This window comes from Xenopus laevis, chromosome 5L, assembly GCF_017654675.1.
Source record: "Xenopus laevis strain J_2021 chromosome 5L, Xenopus_laevis_v10.1, whole genome shotgun sequence".
Classification (NCBI taxonomy): Eukaryota; Metazoa; Chordata; class Amphibia; order Anura; family Pipidae; genus Xenopus; species Xenopus laevis.
Window position 1 is genome coordinate 47188702 of NC_054379.1, and position 16964 is coordinate 47205665.

At 38.0% G+C, this 16964-nt stretch overlaps 1 protein-coding gene across 9 annotated transcripts in view; it reads left to right on the forward strand.

Moving 5' to 3' along the window:
- Positions 1-16964, forward strand: part of ltbp1.L (latent transforming growth factor beta binding protein 1 L homeolog) — a 231990-nt gene that overhangs the window by 175618 nt on the left and 39408 nt on the right. For all 9 annotated transcript variants that reach the window (XM_041562719.1, XM_018263016.2, XM_018263020.2 and 6 more), the window contains 9 exons: positions 664-757; positions 1117-1215; positions 1519-1644; positions 2806-2931; positions 4272-4397; positions 9029-9148; positions 9444-9569; positions 11257-11379; positions 14036-14158. In XM_041562719.1, coding sequence (XP_041418653.1) covers positions 664-757; positions 1117-1215; positions 1519-1644; positions 2806-2931; positions 4272-4397; positions 9029-9148; positions 9444-9569; positions 11257-11379; positions 14036-14158 — 1063 coding nt within the window. The remainder of the gene's footprint in view (positions 1-663; positions 758-1116; positions 1216-1518; positions 1645-2805; positions 2932-4271; positions 4398-9028; positions 9149-9443; positions 9570-11256; positions 11380-14035; positions 14159-16964) is intronic.

Genomic DNA, 16964 nt, shown 5'->3' on the forward strand with positions numbered 1-16964 from the left:
CACAGGAATGGGATCTGTTATCCCATAGAATAGTGCTGTCCAACCTCTGTGATACCGAGGGCACGAAAATTGCTGACCTACATGGTGGAGGGCAGATAATGGAAGCCAGTGTTGACCACTTCCTGTTTTTAAACCACACCTACTTTAAACCACACCCATGTTATGGCAAGAACTTTTAACATCATGTCCACATTAAACTTTTTGGGGTTAGTCTTTGCCTCTGCTGCAGTGCTCTCCTCATTTGCAATCTTTGCGTTGCATCCGCACTGCTGTTTTACAACATTTATTATAGTGTCTATATTCGTTAAATATATATTCATTAAAAATTACAGTCTGAATTTGAGGTGTAAATAATGCAGGGGCCATTTAATCTCAGTACTGATAACTTTTAGAGCTTGCACAAGCTAAGCAGTCACATCAGGCAGACTTTCATATGGGGGGGGCACACAAGGGGGCATTGTGGGCTACCAGTTGGACAGCATTGCCATAGAAAGTCCCATTGCTTTACCTTAGAATAGGCTATATGGTGGGTTTGACAAGGAGTAGATGTATAAATTAGCATTTAGGGATAATTCACAGTCATTGATGTAACTAAAGGCATCTGGGCAGAGATGAGGCAGTAATCACATGAATGTATTAATATAACAATATATGTTTATATAGGCACATGTCCCATTTGAAGGGAGACGTGTAGAAGGTGGACAACCTCCGGTTTCCCCAGGAATATCAACCCTGAATTTAGATGGACAATTCAGAGGTAAAACTCTAGAAATACTTCTACTATTCCTGCATTTCCTGACTGGTAACCTGTCCCCTCTGCCCCACCTAGCAGCATATGATCCCAAACCCTGTCCCTTCGTGAGTTCAGGTTGCCACCCAAATGCCAGGTTAGGGATTTTTGTCTGCAGCTAAATGAAACCGTGACTATTCTATCACATTTTTTTTAAATAAGCTAGTGCTTACGAATAAAATACACAGCTGCAGAAAAAGTCACATGAGTTTTGTCACTTTTTATTTTTAAGGCGGTCACTTTTCCCCCCCATGAACTCAAATATTGATGAATCTGTCTCCAATTCTTCATTTTTCTTTCACATTAATTTGTTGTGTTTGTCACAGTTGTTGTGGAAAAAACATCACCACCCGTTCCTGTTGCCTTGGCCCCAGATGTGTCTACAGCAAGTGCTAGCCAAGTTATCGCCCCTACTCAAGTAACAGGTACTTATCCACACACAGCAAATACAAGCACACTGGCTCATAAAAATATTGTGGCAGAACTAGGATAATCCTGTTCTGATGCGTCTGCCTAAGCCAGTATTGTGATCCAATCCATGGAGCCATTTATTATGAATGCATTAATGTAGTGTGACATGTTTACTCCATGCAAAGAACAGTGTGCATGCTTTATGCAAAAATATGAATATATGTTTTGTTTTAGTTGCATTCATTCAATATGTTTCACTCTTTATAGTGTTTAGTATTTATAATTCTGATTTTGCTTTATGTTTCCTCATTCTTTAGAGATCAATGAGTGTGTTGTAGATGGTGATATATGTGGAGAGGGTAACTGTATCAATCTACCAGTGGGATACACGTGTTTATGCTTCGCAGGATATAAACTGAATGAGCAGAAGACCAAATGTGTTGGTAAGCAATCCTTCAAGCCATCCATACCATGTACCCATTATTCCCATTATTACACAAGGTTATAATAATGGCAATTCGCCACTGTATTTATAAAGGGAGTTTGGTTATTTTCCACTTAGACTGAAAAAGATTCCTCTCCTTGTTTGATGTCAGTTAAGAAGATATATGAGGAATGAGGCCAGTGATAAGTAGTCATTAAAAATGTGCACGTAATAACCAGGTTCCTGAGCATTGAGCATTTTTGTGATGCTAACAATAGGGCAGACCACAACATTCCTTACTACACTCAACATGCACCAGACCCACGTTCCTCTATTGCTCCTTGGCCTGTAAATGGGGCATATACAATTAAGGGAGTTATTGAGAATCAACAAGATCCAGTATTGAAAAAAGGAGCAGTGCCCAGATTACCAAAATAGATTCAATAATATAGTTTGGTTGATTGGACCATTGCATAGTGCATAATGTATATCAGGTTTGTGGATATTAAATCATGTAACTGTAATTGGGGGAATCATGCCTGTGCTGATAAAGATTAATAATCTATGTAGTATACATAGAGTTTATATTTTAAATAACTGCCTTTTGAATAATTTGACAAATGAAATAACCTAAGAGCAAGGGAAAAGTATAAAGGAAATACAAATCTTTTTAATTCTCTATATATAATGTATAACATAAAAACAGTGGGTAGTGCTTCTTCCCTGCAAGATTTGGGTATTGAGTTTAATCCTGTCTTGATTGTATGTATGTGTGTATGTTCTCCCTATGTCTGTATGGGTTTCCTTTGTGTACTTCTGTTTCTTCCCACATTCCAAAACATGTATGGGCAGTTTCCAATAAAACTCGGCACTATATAAATACCAGAAAATAAAACAACCCTTGCCCACTCTGTTGGACTTTGGGTTGTGTGAGTGTGTGGGGGGGGGGGGGCAGAGTGGGTTGGCTCAGCCTAAATACCAATATTTTCCTATACTGTATGTATAACCTTGTTTTGGGCCATGTGGGGCTTTAAATGAAAAATTCCATCCAAGCCATTTTTTGCATAAAAACAGTGCAGCTCAATATCTGTATTGTACGGCAATATATCTGTGAATGAAAACATAAAAATAGGAATATCAGTAATGAGATTTGAATTTATGATTTCTGACGACTTTTCAGACATCAATGAATGCGCCGAGGATCCTCAGCTCTGCTCCCATGGCCGATGTGAAAATACAAAGGGAAGCTTCCTGTGCATTTGTCATTCTGGATATATGGCTAATGAACAGGGAACTGACTGTGTTGGTAAATATCATTGTCATTTTTATATCAGTTATATTTTCAGATTGTTTGAGGGAAAAATGGTGAAATCCAAAATGTCAGTGTAGTAAAACTACCTCCTGACTTTTTCAGCTTTTCAGCCTGACTTATCTTGTTACTGGGTAAATTAAAATGACAATTTTTTTAAAGTTGCACCGCACCACAGAATATCACTCATCATAGGAGAGGGATCCATTTTCAAAGATCCTGCATTATGCTGAAAAATAACACATGAATAGAAGAAAGGTGCTGCATTATTACATATGGGATGAAATGGTCTGGAATGTGTTATTACTACATTAGAAAACTTTAGGAAAACAATAGCATGTTCATGCAGTAAATCTTGTTATTGGTAAATTTTACTATTATACTTAAAGATACTGAGAGTGGTCATTTTCAGTAGCAACATGCTGTTTATAGGGGATTTAAAGGGAATGTCAACCTAAAAAAAATATTTTTGCCTAATAAAAGAAAACATTATTCTAATTACTTTTGCAATGTACATTTATTAAAATGTTTGAATGGTTTTTAGGTTATATGTACATGCATTGCTATTGAAACCAGTGTTTGTCCCTTTCGATTCTCTGTCCTGGTTGCTCAGACTGTTGATATAATGTAAGACAAGGCAGCTGATTAACAGACCTGTCTTTGCTGGAGAACTAAGGGGCAGATTTATCAAGGGTCGAAGTGAATTAGAGGGAATTTTCAAAGTAAAAAAATTCAAAATTCGAAGTAATTTTTTGAATACTTCGACCATCGAATAGGATACTACAAATTTGAATTTACTTCGATTCTAAGTAAAAATCGTTCGACTATTCGACCATTTGATAATCGAAGTACTGCATCTTTAAAAAAACTTCGACTTCAATACTTCGCACCTTCCAGAGCAATTGTCTATGTTTTTTGTATTCAAAGGAAAATCGTACAATAAAATCGTTTCGAAACTTACGATTCGAAGTATGATCGTAGTCCGATCATACTACAATCGGAATATGATCGTACGATGAATAAAATCCTCCGACTTCGAATTCGAATGTCGGAGGATTCTATTCGATGGTCGAATTTCGAAGTATTTTCCAGTTCGAAAATTAAACAAAGGCTGCTTTCAATAACAATTGTTTCTAGAAATAATTTTAAAAGCACTGAAAATGTTAAATAAATGTATATTGGGAAGTTGCTTAGAATGGTGTTCTCTTTTTTTATGCTATTTTTTATTTTGGGGTTGACTTGCCCTTTAATGTCAGTATGTCAATATTATACAAACTTGGATTTAATGAGAATACCATCCCTGGATTCTGAGACATCTGTGTACATTTGTTTTCTAGATGTGAATGAGTGTCTGAGACCACACGCTTGTGAGGATGGTGGGCAGTGTATTAACACAATCGGTTCTTTCCGTTGTGAATACTGTGAAAAAGGATTCCGCAAGAACCAAAGGGGTGAATGTGAAGGTGAGTCCAAATTATCCTAGCAACCATGCAGTGACTTGAATGAGAGACTGGAATATAAATAGGAGAGGGCATGAATAGAAAGAATAGTAATAAAAATGAGTAATAACAATTCATTTGTAGCCTTACAGAGCATTTGTTTTTTAGATAGAGGTGTCAGAAGAAAAAAGCAAATAAATCAAAAACTATAAAAAAGAAAAAATGAAGTTCAATTGAAAGTTGCGTAGAATTAGCCATTCTATAACATACGGAAAGTTAACTTAAAGGTGAACTGTCCCTTTAAACAATAGGACCCACGCGTTTTCAAACATGGAGTTTTCTGCTACAGTTTCACCAGGTGACACTGCTTACTAGCTAGTGGGGTGTGATTTAGACCACTCAATATCTCTGGCTAATTGCAAGGTCACTTTCACAGCAGATTTGGTTTAGCAAGTAGCACCATGCAGCGGTAATGACAAAATATGGAATCAGTCACATGTTGGTTCCATAGTGGTTAAATGGATGCCACATGCTTTCAGAGCTGGGCCCCATGTCACCATCCATTCTTTAAAGGTAAAATATTTTCCATATGTCATACGTCAACAGGGCACAAAACAGTCCTGGAACTGCTTGAAACATATGGGGGCAAATTTACTAAAGGGCGAAGTGACTAATACGTGACCTCATTTTGGTACTTCGCCAATTTACTAACAGTGACTAGCATACCTTCATTAGCGAAGGAGATCGACACTAGCGGTACTTTGCTCCCTAACGCATGGCGAATTTACTCTCTAGCGAATGGACGTAACCAGGCAGCCATCAGGGGGGGAGAGGGGGGACAAGTGTCCCGGGGCTGAAGGCCATGCCTCTGCTTGCGAAGTCCCGAACAGCCGAATGCGGAAGTGCCGCACATACGAAGTCCTAAGCGGCGGAAAGACCCGAAGTCACGAAAGGAGCCGACACTGAAGTCCTGAAGCGGCGAAAAGAAACAAAGTCATGAAAGGAGCCGACACTGAAGTCCTGAAGCGGCGAAAAGACCCGAAGTCACGAAAACAGCTCTAATTGAAGTCCTGAAGCCACGAGTTCAATTCTACTGACACCAATGTGTTGTTTTTTTTAATCCCCTGGCCACCAATGTTTTATTTTAATAATCTATAGGCCCCTGCCACCAATTTTTTTAAAAAAAATATTTTATGGGGCCCCAATTTTTTTTAACTTGTAAGGGGGGGCCCTGGCGCAAAGGTTTTTTTAAAATAATTTTTGGGGCCCCAATTTTTTTTAACTTGTAAGGGGGGCCCTGGCGCAAAGGTTTTTTTTAAAATAATTTTTGGGGCCCCAATTTTTTTTAAACTTGTAAGGGGGGCCCTGGCGCCAATGTTTTTTTAAAAAATTATTTTTGGGGCCCCAGTTTTTTTTTACTTGTAAGGGGGACCCTGGCGCAAAGGTTTTTTTAAAAAAATAATTTTTGGGGCCCCAATTCTTTTTAACTTGTAAGGGGGGCCCTAGCACCAATGCTTTTTTTAAAAAAAAATTTTTATGGGGGGCCCTGGCTCCAATGGTTTTTTTTTTTACCTTATAACAGGGCCCTGACCATCAATATGTGTGGGGGGGGGTTACTTTTTTAGCGCTAATGTCTGCGTGGTCTTTTAATTGTGATGTGGAGTGGGCGGGGTCAGGGCTGGGGCTTGGGCGGCAGGGTGGTCGGGGCCCAGGGGGCCCGGGTGGGTGTTGAATGGGGCCCTGTGATTTCTAATGGCGGCCCTGGGCATAACTAAGCAAATTCACTAAGATGCGGATTTTACTGAACGTTACCTCTTGCGCTGGACCTCAGACCAGGTGAAAAAGTGATAGGCTGAAAAAGAGCATGATTTTTGCTTGGGGTAACCGGCTTCCCCCCTACATTTCCTAACATATGGCACATAAACAATATACTGGGCTCATATGTAGGGCGATATAACAACTCTATTTTATTTTATTAAGGTTTCCCAGGCTTGTGTAGTGTAATGTATTTGCTGCAACGTATATGTCCATTCAACTTTAACTTCCCGCCGTATGCAAATTAGCAAACGCTAGCGCAACTTCGCTTCGCGCAGTAACAGTAGCGCAACTTCGCCAGCGTTCAGCGCCCTGGACGCAACTTCGGATTTTAGTGAATTAGCATTGTCCTGGCGAATCTACGCATGGCGAAGTGTTGCACTGTGAGCAAAGCCATCGGCAAAGCCATCGCTGGCGAATTTTCCGAGATTAGTGAATTTGCCCCATGGAGGTCATCTATCTTGGTAATTTACAATCACAAAGGGGCACAAAATTGCACGAGGGGCAGAACACAGAAAAAACTGAATGATATACAAGTAAGAGAATGGGTAGTGTCTGGGGTCCCTACCTGCCTCTCATGAATACAGCACTACTAAAGTGAGCAGCACATTATTCATGACAGTTAAATACAGAGCTGTGTATTTCACCTATAAGAATGAAGATTAAGGCTGAATTAAAACAAAATCAAAATTATATCACAATATCTGACTTCACACACGTCACCATTTATATCCAGACTGTTAGTTTCATGCTGGGAGTTGCAGGTCACCAATAACTGCAGGTCCACAGTTTGATGATCAAATCTAACATTTCACTGACAGCATTCATATGACAAAAACAAAAAAAAAAAACTTTCCACAAATTCACACTCGCAAAGTTGGAAGCAAAACTGTCACATCCGCTAAATTAAGCAAAAGTAATTTGGTTGCTCATTGATCCATATTAAAGGAATCCCTGACAGGATATGCAGATGAATTGGAATTCTTCCATTGAAATGAAGGATGTCGCTGTTTTGTGATCGTTGTATTCTTGAAAGGACTTGTCAGAGCGGCTAAAACACACCTAGGTTACATTCTTGTGTTATCCCAGTTGGCAAATGTCACACTGCTTGAACATTTCATTTCAGGTTTCATTGCTTGCCTCCCATCAGGATATTAACTTTGCTGTAAGGGCACCATGGCAATTACAACCTGCTCAGCTCTCAGTGAACGCTCTGAGATTAAAAAGTTAGCACTTATGGATAGATATCACAGAGATATAACAAAATGATTCAAATAGAAATATTTCTTGTGGTAACTGCATTTATTTGACTATTCAAGAGCCACTGTATTCCAAAATGTGCCTATGCTTAGAGAAATAGTGTTGTACAGTAGAAGGCATGCCCAAAGTGTTTCATTCCTGCTCACATTTGTTCCAGTATCAATTACAATAAACAATCAGCATGAGTTGTAAGGTAATGCACCCATTACACAATTGAAAGAAAATGATAATAATATAGGAGGGCAGATGGGAACAAGGACAGTTTCTACCAAAGGGGAGGCATAGGGAGGTTAAAATATTAATATGCATTTTGCTTTTGCAAAAAAAAAGAACATTAAAACCCAGTTCTTGCGATTTTTCTTTTTACTGAAGGTCAAAGTAGGTAATATTTGCAACTGACAAGTATTTCCAGAGCTCAATTATAATTTCAGGTTAAAACAGAACATTTAAAGTCCATGTAGAATTTGAAGAACTTAATTTTGGACACAAGACTAATGTAAGAAAGTGGGGAAAATGATAAAGTGTTCTGCTGTCACTCAGCATGCTAGAGTAAAAGGGAGCGCCATGGTGTGTTTTGGGGTTTTCCGGATAATGGATCTTTCTGTAATTTGGAATAACCAAATCTACTATAAAATCATGTAAACATTAAATAAACTCAGTAGGCTGGTTGCGCTTCCAATAAGGATTAATTATATTTCAGTTTGGATCAAGCAAAGTACTGTTTTTTTATTACAGCGAAAATCTTTATTATTTTTAAAAATTTGGATTATTTGGATAAAATAAAGTCTATGGGAGATGGCCTTTCCGTAATTCAAAGCTTTCTGGATAATGGATCCCATACCAGTACATGGATTTACCATGTAGATATGGCCTACATCTTATTCCTTAAATTCCCAGAGAAAACAGACTACTCATGCTGCATTAGCAGGGGACCTGGGGACCCATATGTAGAAGTCAACTAAGTTCTAAAAAATTCTAAGGAGTTTCTCATTGATCTCCATTTACAGTTTTTCTGTTTCAACCTTTTTATATTTGCATAAAAATTTCAAATCGAATACTTCCATTCAATATAACCAATAGTAAAGAACATTAAAGGAGAAGGAAAGCTACGGAGGCATTTTATTGCCAATAGATTAGCTGCAATAGTACAAGCGAGAATGCTATATTTATTCTGTGGAATGTTTTACCATACCTGAGTAAAAAGCTCTAGAAACTCTCTGTTTGTTTAGAATAGGAGCTACAGTATTAATGTGGTGTGACATCACTTCCTGCCTGAGTCTCTCCCTGCTCTGGGCTCAGATTACAGTAGAGAAGGGAGGGGTGGGGGGAGAGGAGCAAACTGAGCATGCTCTTGCCCAGGGCAATGAGGTTTAAGCTGAAAGCAGGAAGTCTGATACAGAAGCCCATGTGTACACAATAGAAGGAAAGAAATGCAGTATTTCTTTTGACAGGGGACTCAGAGCAACATTACTTTGGGGGTTTACTGGTATATTTAGATGGGCCTTTCTGATAAGGCTTACTTAGTTTTAACCTTTCCTTCTCCTTTAATCGATTTGGCTTACTATGACTTTTCCTCCTAGATATTAATGAGTGTCTGAACGAATTAACTTGCCCACACGATAGATGCGTTAACAGTGTGGGCTCCTATGCTTGTGTTCCTTGTCCAGATGGATTCAATGGACTAAATGGACAGTGTTTTGGTAAGACAAACTTTCCGTTTTTTCATAATTGGTCTTAATTCTGCTGTTTAATTCTAATGAAATATAAACGTTATTCATAGCTCCATAGATTTTTAGGATAATTTGGTGGTTTGGGGGTCCAGATTTATTGGAAATGGATTGGAAATGGTATGTTACTGCCCTAAACAGTGGTAAGACAACAATAAAATTAGTTCTCAGTTATGTAGATGTAAAGAGTTAAATCAGTTACAATATTTAGGACAGATTCACTAATTATTGTATCTTGATGTATTCATGTTATTTGTTTCCTATTCAGACATTAATGAATGCCAGGAAGATACCTCACTGTGTGCCAATGGTCACTGCTCCAATCTTGAGGGATCCTATAGGTGCACATGTCACAGGGGGTATGATGTAACCTCCGATGGCAAGCAATGTATAGGTAATAATGTTTTTCAATGTCAGCTTTCCTTCACTCAATATACTTAGATGGGGAATACAGATTTTGTAGAGAACACAGTGATATTACTGGTGCCACTTGGAACTATAGATGTAGACACCACCCAGATATATAGGGCTGGATTTAATTTAGTGAGAAAAAGGTTTTTCACTTGAAAACTCATGGATAAGGTTCAATTTGAGATACCATTCAATTCAGAAAAACATATCTCACGGTGTTTATTGAAGTTGGGTAAAACTGGGACTGAATTAGGAGAAAAGTTTTTTTCTCCATAAATGTATTCTTGTCCATGAGTTTTCACCTGATAAATCAGGAGATAACTGATAAATCATGAGATAAGATTTCTAAAAAATTATTTGTAAGCAAGTCATAAGAAATATTTGTGCTTGTGGCCAGTGGATTCTATTTTTTCATGTATATCAAACCTTGTCAGACACTGTCCTTATCCTATGTTACACATACAGCATACTTTTCACTGTGCAATCTATTTTTACCAAGTCTGGAAATAAAAGTTGGAAATGGAAAGTTAAAAATGGATGTGAATGCTGCGGCAGCTGCCAATACAACCTTACTGGGCACAGTGTTCTGTTTGTTTCCTTTAAGAACCAAGCTGGAAACAAATAGAGAAATATTTTTTTTGTACTTCTGCCTTTTGGCATAATAAACAGTGCAGCTAATTATAATAATTCTTATGATATTGTTTAACCTTTATTAATGTAGCACACGTCTCCCTTAAGCCTTTACATTGGCAGTTTTATTGGGAAAGTTTGTCCAAAAGTCTACAGCTGGTCCAACCATTGGATCAAATGGGCGCCTATGCAAACCCATCTCTTGCCCAAAGGGAATTTTTAGGCCAACACAATGGATATCTGCCCGAGCCCCAATCAGACATTGTTTGGGCCTATGAAAAGGGAAATTAAAATTATCTTTTAGTATATTGTAGAATTTTTTTAGTTTTTTTTTCTTTTGAATTATGTGCCTTAGTATTTTGCCTCTTTCCAATTTAAAATGCTGCGGGGGCCACTGACAAGGGAGAAGTAGAGAAGGAAGGATAGAAGAAACAAAATTGTGGAGATTAAGAAGGATTGCCTGGTTGCAACCACAAAGTTAAATAGCTCAAAAGTCCCAAAAAGAAAACACGAGAATACATTTCTTTAGGATATCACTGATTACATATTACTAAACCTTGATCTGAAGATGAACTACCTCTTTTAGCAGCCAATGTTAAATTGTTATATTATTAACTACCTTTCCATTCCTGCTGCAGCTACATTTGTGGCCAAGTGTGACTTACTGTGACAGATGTACCTCTCAGCTTCATTAGCATAGATGTATGACATTATGTGAAAGTTTTTGTCTGGGTGTACTAGGGCCCACCAAAATATCCAAGTCCCACCTTATAACCATTCATTGTAGCAACTAACAGCTGGTGTTATATAGCTTTAGCCTTCATATCAGCAATGACTGGTAAACCCTCAAATAAATGGTCTTAGAAGATCTTTTAGTTCTAGTAGATGGGCAGGCCAGTACAACTTAGACCATAAAACAATATAAATGTCACTTTGCTCCTCTTAAGAAAGTGAACATCTAGAAGAGAAGACAACCCATATTTTTGTATCTGTTTATTAAAATGATTATTGTATGATGTATAATAGTATTCTGTTTACAGATATAAATGAATGCCAGAGCAGCACTTTATGCTTAAATGGGCTATGCCAAAACACTGATGGTTCATTTGTGTGCTCCTGCCATGAAGGCTATCAACTGGTGCCATCTGGGGATCAGTGCAATGGTATGTATATTACTAAACTTTTAGTCACTGCATTCTGTTTGTGTTAGTGGAAACATTACATGGGAACTTCACATGTAGGCTATTTGTAACTAATGGGTCCTCTGCACCAAGGTCGTGGTAATTAATATTATTATCCCTTTATTTATGTAGTGGCAGCATAGTCTGCATGTTTAATCACTAACATAAGTCCCTGCCTCAGCTGAGTTTACAGCCCAATTTCCCTATCACAGTCAAACACAGTAAGGACAATTTCTACAGAAGCAAATAGCTTGCTTGTATTTTTATGCACCAAACTGATATAGCAAATTTGAAACATGCAAGTTAAGCATATGCATTGGGTGCTGGTCACCACAATGTAGACTATTGGCCTGAGAAATAGGGATGTAGCGAACTGTTCGCCGGCGAACTAGTTCGCGCGAACTTCGACTGTTCGCGTCCGCCGCAAATTCGCGAACGTCGCGCGACGTTCGCCAATAGGCGTTCGCGTCAAAATCGTTCGACCATTTGACCATTCGATCGCTAAAATCGAACGATTGTCGTTCGAATCGAACGATTGAAGCCATTGGATTGAATGAAATCATTCGATCGAATGGCTTCGATCGTTCGATTCGAACGAAAATCGTTCGATCGAACGATTAAAATCCTTCGATCGTTCGAATCGAACGATTTTCGGATGTTCGAAGTTCGCGAACTGTTCGCGAACTGTTCGCATTTTTTGCCGGTGTTCGCGAACGGCGTTCGCGAACACATACTCGGCAGTTCGCTACATCCCTACTGACAAAGTTAATAGCCTGTATGAATGAATATCTGCTGTAAAACAGTTGGAACAACATCAGCATCAAGCAGCTTGTGGCTCTCAACATCTGGTTAGAGATCAATGCCTTAGAAACACAGAAATCCCTTATTCACAAACTAAACACAAATCTCAATTCTATAAAATGTAACTAGATTACATAATGTACGGGTCTAACTACAAAGCATAGGGAGGAAACATCATTATAAAAATATAAATAAGATGAAATAGTAAGTACAAAAGGGGTAATTTATGAACACTCACTAGTACCTGCTCTAAACTTGATGAAAGTGCATATTAAGGTACCTTAAGGTCATTTTATACAAATCAACTCCTGTATTTCCACATGCTTGCCTACGTCATCATTCTGCCTCTTCCGCTGAATAGTCCACATCTGCGCCTGTTGATGGTGTGGAACTCTAGAGGTACCACCACCATGGACCTGATGATAGCTCCAGGGTTCCTTAAACAAGCTGTATCAAAAGGCACACGAGACTTGTGACCAAAAGGCAAGCAAGACCAAGTGAATCCTATGCAAACAACATTTTAAACTCGAGCTCTGAAAGTGACACAACCCCACTCAGAAAATACTCAACTCAGCTTTCACTTGATTTGCATGAAAGCACAATTGCTCCTGTTTTGATGCATTGGGCACATTTACCAAGGACAAAACTTGGAACAAAGCTGCAATTCTGAAAAAAAAACGTGCATTATCTGTAAAGAAAAAATTTTGATTTGTGTTCAAAATTGTACTTTGCACAGTGCACTGTGAGCCAAATATGCAAATTTCCACATGGACTGTTGATTCCATATGGACTCAACGTTTTCAGTTAGTTTCTTCTCTGCTCAAAGTTAGGCAAAATGAATGGCAGCACTATGCGGAAGTGGGAAGAGATTATCCCATTTTGGTGATTTTGGTAAACAAGGGAGGGAGTACGGGCCTTTAGTATTCCATGGTCCCTGAATGCTGCTTACATGTTGGCATAGTATGAGTTCCATGATTATGATTAGTGTCTAAAAACTGTGTACTTGTATACATGTGTTCTTGTATACATTGTGAGTGCCTGTCCTTCACAAATGCATGTTGCCAAACCACTGCAGTCTGAATAGCATAGAGGTGGAAGTGGTGGAAGTAATCACATTAGGCTTGATAAAGGGTCCAGTAGGGCCCGAAACGTTGCCCTTTTGTTTGTTCATATATGGGCTAATAAACACTACGGATTATTGCATCAATTCAAGTGTGCTGCTGGATTTTTTGTTCTGGATGTAAAGTGTACCCAAAAAGCAGGCGAGGGTCTTCCAGTTCAGCACCCGAGACCCACACAGGTTTAATGAAGGTAGAGCACTCCTAATTACTATTACTGAATAGCATAGAGGTGGCAGAGGATTTGAGAAGTAATTAGAGGGCATTACATTGATTTTAACTATTTAATTGGCCAGTGACTCATGATTCTAAGAAATAATAACAGGGGTTATGAGGGGAACTAGATATTGTGTTGGCTGAAATGATAGAGCTCAGCTGCCACATACTTCTCCAGATTCTATTTACCTGGAACCCCCTTGTTTACTCTCTGGGAGGTCCATGGATCTGGTGGCGAGGAGGGGCAACGTTTTACGCTGCAAGGAAAATAAGCACACTTTGCTCTCCTACTGTAGTAAGAACTGTACTTCTTCTTTTTGAGCATATATAACTTGTCAGGGCGATCATTGGCCACCCTAGCATAGTGCCACCTGAGGCTAAGCCACCTTGCCTGGCAGAAACACTTCTGGTAATTATTTCATAAAGCACCTTTTATCTAGAAGAGTCACAAGTAAATATTGCAGCTTTATTATCTGTTTTCTGTTTATTTTTTCCATTTACAGACATTGATGAATGTCAAAATACAGACTTGTGCAGAAATGGACAATGCAGGAATACAAGGGGATCATTTACTTGCATATGTAATCAAGGTTATAAAGTATCTGCTGATGGAGAGCAATGTGAAGGTAAAATTAACTTGTCAATTGGTGCTATGTGTTATGTTGATTCTGTGGAAGTGTACTGTGGAGAACACTGGACCTATGCTTCCTCTAAGCCAATAGTTTCTACACTTTGAGGAAGGTGCAGAGCAGTGCCAGTATAGGACAATCCTTAACCCATTTAGGATGAGAGTGGGGTAGAATGTCTATTTAAATACTCCTAGAAAGCCAGCTCATAGTTAGTTATGGTTTGCCAATCAGCATCAGACTGGGGGTGCTGGGACCCATAGGAGCTGGTGCCTCCTCGAGTGCATTGACCCACTGGGTTTTTCCTGGAGACTGTCAGGTCCAATCCAGCAACGGTTGCTAATGGATTGTTTTCATATGAGCTCAGAGGGCCTGTGCAAATATTGGACCTCTGTGGGGAATTCATCTAAAAAAGTCAGAAAAATCACTGCTCCAAGGTTTTTGAAAGTATGCAATTTCCTACACGGAAGCACATAATAAATTATTGTCAGAAAAATAAATGTCATTTGCTCACACATAATTTGGTCCTTATTTTGGCATGTGTATTGCACACACACAAAACATGTTTTTGTACGCAAAGCCAAGGAAACAATTGGGGGCCGATTCATGAAGCTCGAGTGAAGGATTCGAAGTAAAAAAACTTCGAATTTCGAAGTGTTTTTTGGGCTACTTCGACCATCAAATGGGCTACTTCGACCTTCGACTTCGAACGATTCGAACTAAAAATCGTTCGACTATTCGACCATTCGATAGTCGAAGTACTGCCTCTTTAAAAAAAACTTCGACCCCCTACTTCGGCAGCTAAAAGTTACCGAAGTCAATGTTAGCCTATGGGGAAGGTCCCCATAGGCTTGCCTGAGTTTTTTTGATCGAAGGATATTCCTTCGATCGTTGGATTAAAATCCTTCGAATCGTTCGATTCGAAGGATTTAATCGTTCGATCGAAGGAATAATCCTTCGATCGTTCGATCGTAGGATTTGCGCTAAATCCTTCGACTTCGATATTCGAAGTCGAAGGATTTTAGTTCCTACACAATAACAGATGCATTTGGCAAAGTCATAAATACATATAGCATAAATAATTAAGAGTACAACTTAGAGAGTTACACAGTTCTACACTAGGAGCAGAAAGAAAACATATGATAAACATCTGTTTGAGGAGCTGCAATGGATGGATAGCTGTTTCTCATTTTCCCATGCTTGATAGGAACTAAAAGATAAATTATGTAAAGCAAACATTTCAGAGAAATGATTTCTCATTATTCTGTTTGAAAGCTTTATAAGTGAAGTGTTATGACTCAAAAGAACATAACTGGGTGTAGGATGGATTTATTGATATCAGCGTGTGGTCCTTTGCAATAGATTGGCTTTTATTTTCAGAGGCTTGTGTGCAAATTGAATAACATCACACGCTCTTGTGTTTTTACTTCAGTCCAAAAGAATAGCAATATTTACATTTATTAACAGTATTGAAAAAGAGCCAAAAAGCTTGCCAGTCTTATTATGTGTTGTAGACAGGAATTCTTGCTGTAAACTAAGATGGCTTCTATTAGGATTCATCAGGAAACCTTACATCAAATTTGTAAGGCACTCCACAGTTTGCTAAAACATTAACCTTGTGCCCCAGACCAGCTCATCTCTTTTTTAAAAAAACATGTAGGATATATATATATATATATATATATATATATATATATATATATATATATATATATATATATAAGTCCAAAGGTTTACACCCACACCGATGTTGATATAAATATTACTTTATTAGGAAATCATTAATTATATTGCATCAACGTTTTGGTTCGGAATCTAGAACCTTTCTCAAGATGCTTTTCCCTCTATATATATATATATGTGTGTGTGTGTGCTATTTTGACCAAAGCACCCTTGATCAAAACTGGAGGAAGAGTGCAGGTACTATCTGGACATTTAAATATATATGTATATATATATATATATATATATATATATATATATATATATATCTATGTATATATATATTATATTATATTTTATCATATTTTGTAGGTATGGGATCTGTTATCCATGAAGCTGGAATTACAGGATGGCTGTCTTCTGTAGGCTCTATTCTATCCCAATAATTCAAATGTTTAAAAATGATTTCCCTTTTCTCTGTAATAATACACTGTAAATCAGTATCTTGTACTTGATCCCAACTACGATATAATTAATTCTCATTGGAAGCAAAACCAGCCTATTGGGTTTATTTAATGTTTTAATGATTTTCTAGTAGACTTAGGGGGTTATTTACTACACAAAGATTTTTCTGGTCAGGGTTTTTTAAAAAATATATGTGGAAAAAAGATTTTTTTATACACCGAATCCAAAAATCCGCCATCTCAAACCTGCCCAGCTCATGTAGAAGTCAATAGCAGATGTTCCTTTTACAATTTGAAGATATAGTCTGTGCTGGATTTTGTCCAATTATCTGAAAACTTCTGGGTTTTCGGGCGATAATTCTGGAGTCAGATCAAAAAAATTCATACTATATGGGTTTTTGCTTGATTTTATCAAATCTTTTCCCAACTTTTTTAGTTATTTTATTGATAAATGAGATAAAATTGTGGATGGGAGTTTGGTCGAGCTGGGTTTAATAAAAATATGAGATACATGAGTTTTAATAAATAAACCCCTTAGGGTATGAAGATACAAATTTTGGAAAGATTTATTATCTGGATAACTCCAGGCCCGAGCATTCTGGATAACAATCCCATACCTGTATAAATATATATATCTTCTGTTGAAGTGATTTTCTTTCTAATCAAGAGTAGCATTAGTT